A 1,862-nucleotide genomic window follows, 5' to 3' on the forward strand; every position below is an offset into this window, starting at 1 on the left:
TCTGATGTTATTACATATGTCATCTCTGTAAATAAAAGATCACTTATATTCAAAATTTAATTTTGAATGCTTGTTTTAAATTATTATATTTATTTTTTCTTATTTCTATATTAAACACATAACACTTAAATGAATATAAATGATTTTAATAAAATAAAAAATTAAATTAATTTTTCTTATATAATATAATAACGATATATTATTTAATAAAAAGTAGTATATTTTGATTTATTTATAATTACTATATATTTATAATTAGTATATTTTCATATTTAAAAAAACAATTATATATTATCGAATAATTATTTTTTAATATACCTGTTTCCTAAAATATTTAAATTTTTAAAAAAATTTCTTTAATGTACAATATTTCACAATAAATATAAGGTTAAATTCTAATTTGTTATTTTAGACAGTTATATTTTAATTGTAGTTATGTAATGTACTATTGTATATAAATATGACCTATTTGTTGAATATCTCGATTATATTTATTTTTTAAAAATATGAATTTATTAAATATTTTGTACTATACATTTTGAAATTAGAAAATAAATAAATATTTGCAAAATAATATTTTTTTTTAAATTAATAAAATTTAATTTTTATATTTAAATTATACAAAAAAATATTTTATACATTATAATATAAAAAATAATTATATGAAATACACGTTTAAATTATACTTTTTCTTATTTATACTGAAATATATGTTTAGTTCTTTATATATGAAAAATATATAAAAATGTATAAAAAATTTAAGTTTTGAATATTGAAAATTTTAATAAAAATATTTTACAAAAAATTAAGATAATTTTAATTAATTCAAATATGAAATATATCAATATATTGAATAAATATATATCATTATCATTTGTTTTATATATATATATATATATACATATATAATATAAATTAAAAATTATTCTAAAAAAAATTTTAATTATATTAAAATATAACATAAAATACATTTATTGAAATAATAAAATTATATCATTAAAAAAGATAATGTTCTAACTCTTGTATAGTAATCTTATATTACATCTTACTGGATCTCTAAATACTGTATTGACCAATCAGCATCTTCCACGATGAATGTGATGCCACGCATTAACCACAATCTACCAACTGTATAGTCCTCTGCATTATTGTATTTGATCACTTTATTCATATTCCTCAACGAATAGTGTTGGTGACTTTAATCTCAATATTGTAACGGTAGAATCCGTTATTTTGTCGTACGATTAAGTGAAATTTATATACGTGTCGTGATATAATTTATCAAGAAATAACATTGTCTTCGTTTAAAGATGAAGATTTTTGCATTAACAATTGTAATAATTTGTTTCTTTACTTTTAGTCTTGCAAAAATTGAAATCGAAGATTCGGTTTTAGTGCTTACAAAAGATAACATCGAAGAAGCAATCGAACAAAATGATTATCTGCTCGTTGAATTTTGTGAGTAATCTTTGATTTTTTCTTGAATAAATTTTAATTACATTAAAATTAAAAAAAAATAATAATATGATATTTATCTTATTTGCTACTTTTATATTTAAAACAAAATACAATTGAAGCTGATCCAGATGGTTAGTTCTTACACGTCATCATTTAGAAGCCGGCTTGTAAAATTGTTCATGATTGTTGACATAATTTTAATTTCATATTTAATATATAATGGAAGTTTTATAGAATGAACATAACATTTGTATTAATAAGTAAAATTAAAATTTTTATAAAATAAGATTAAATTATTTACTATATATAAAAAAATTCTAGTAATAAAAAAAATTCTAATAATATTGTTATTATGTATAAAATTTTAAATTTATATGAATATGTATATATATATATATAATATA

At 16.8% G+C, this 1,862-nt stretch overlaps 1 protein-coding gene across 1 annotated transcript in view; it reads left to right on the forward strand.

Annotated features, from left to right (window-relative positions):
- Nucleotides 1-1,136: 1,136 nt before the first annotated feature.
- Nucleotides 1,137-1,862, forward strand: part of LOC102675386 (protein disulfide-isomerase) — a 3,650-nt gene continuing 2,924 nt past the window's right edge. The window contains exon 1 of the mRNA XM_006624803.1: nt 1,137-1,458. Coding sequence (XP_006624866.1) covers nt 1,311-1,458 — 148 coding nt within the window. The 5' untranslated portion in view covers nt 1,137-1,310. The remainder of the gene's footprint in view (nt 1,459-1,862) is intronic.

This window comes from Apis dorsata, unplaced genomic scaffold, assembly GCF_000469605.1.
Source record: "Apis dorsata unplaced genomic scaffold, Apis dorsata 1.3 scaffold_1130, whole genome shotgun sequence".
Taxonomy (NCBI): Eukaryota; Metazoa; Arthropoda; class Insecta; order Hymenoptera; family Apidae; genus Apis; species Apis dorsata.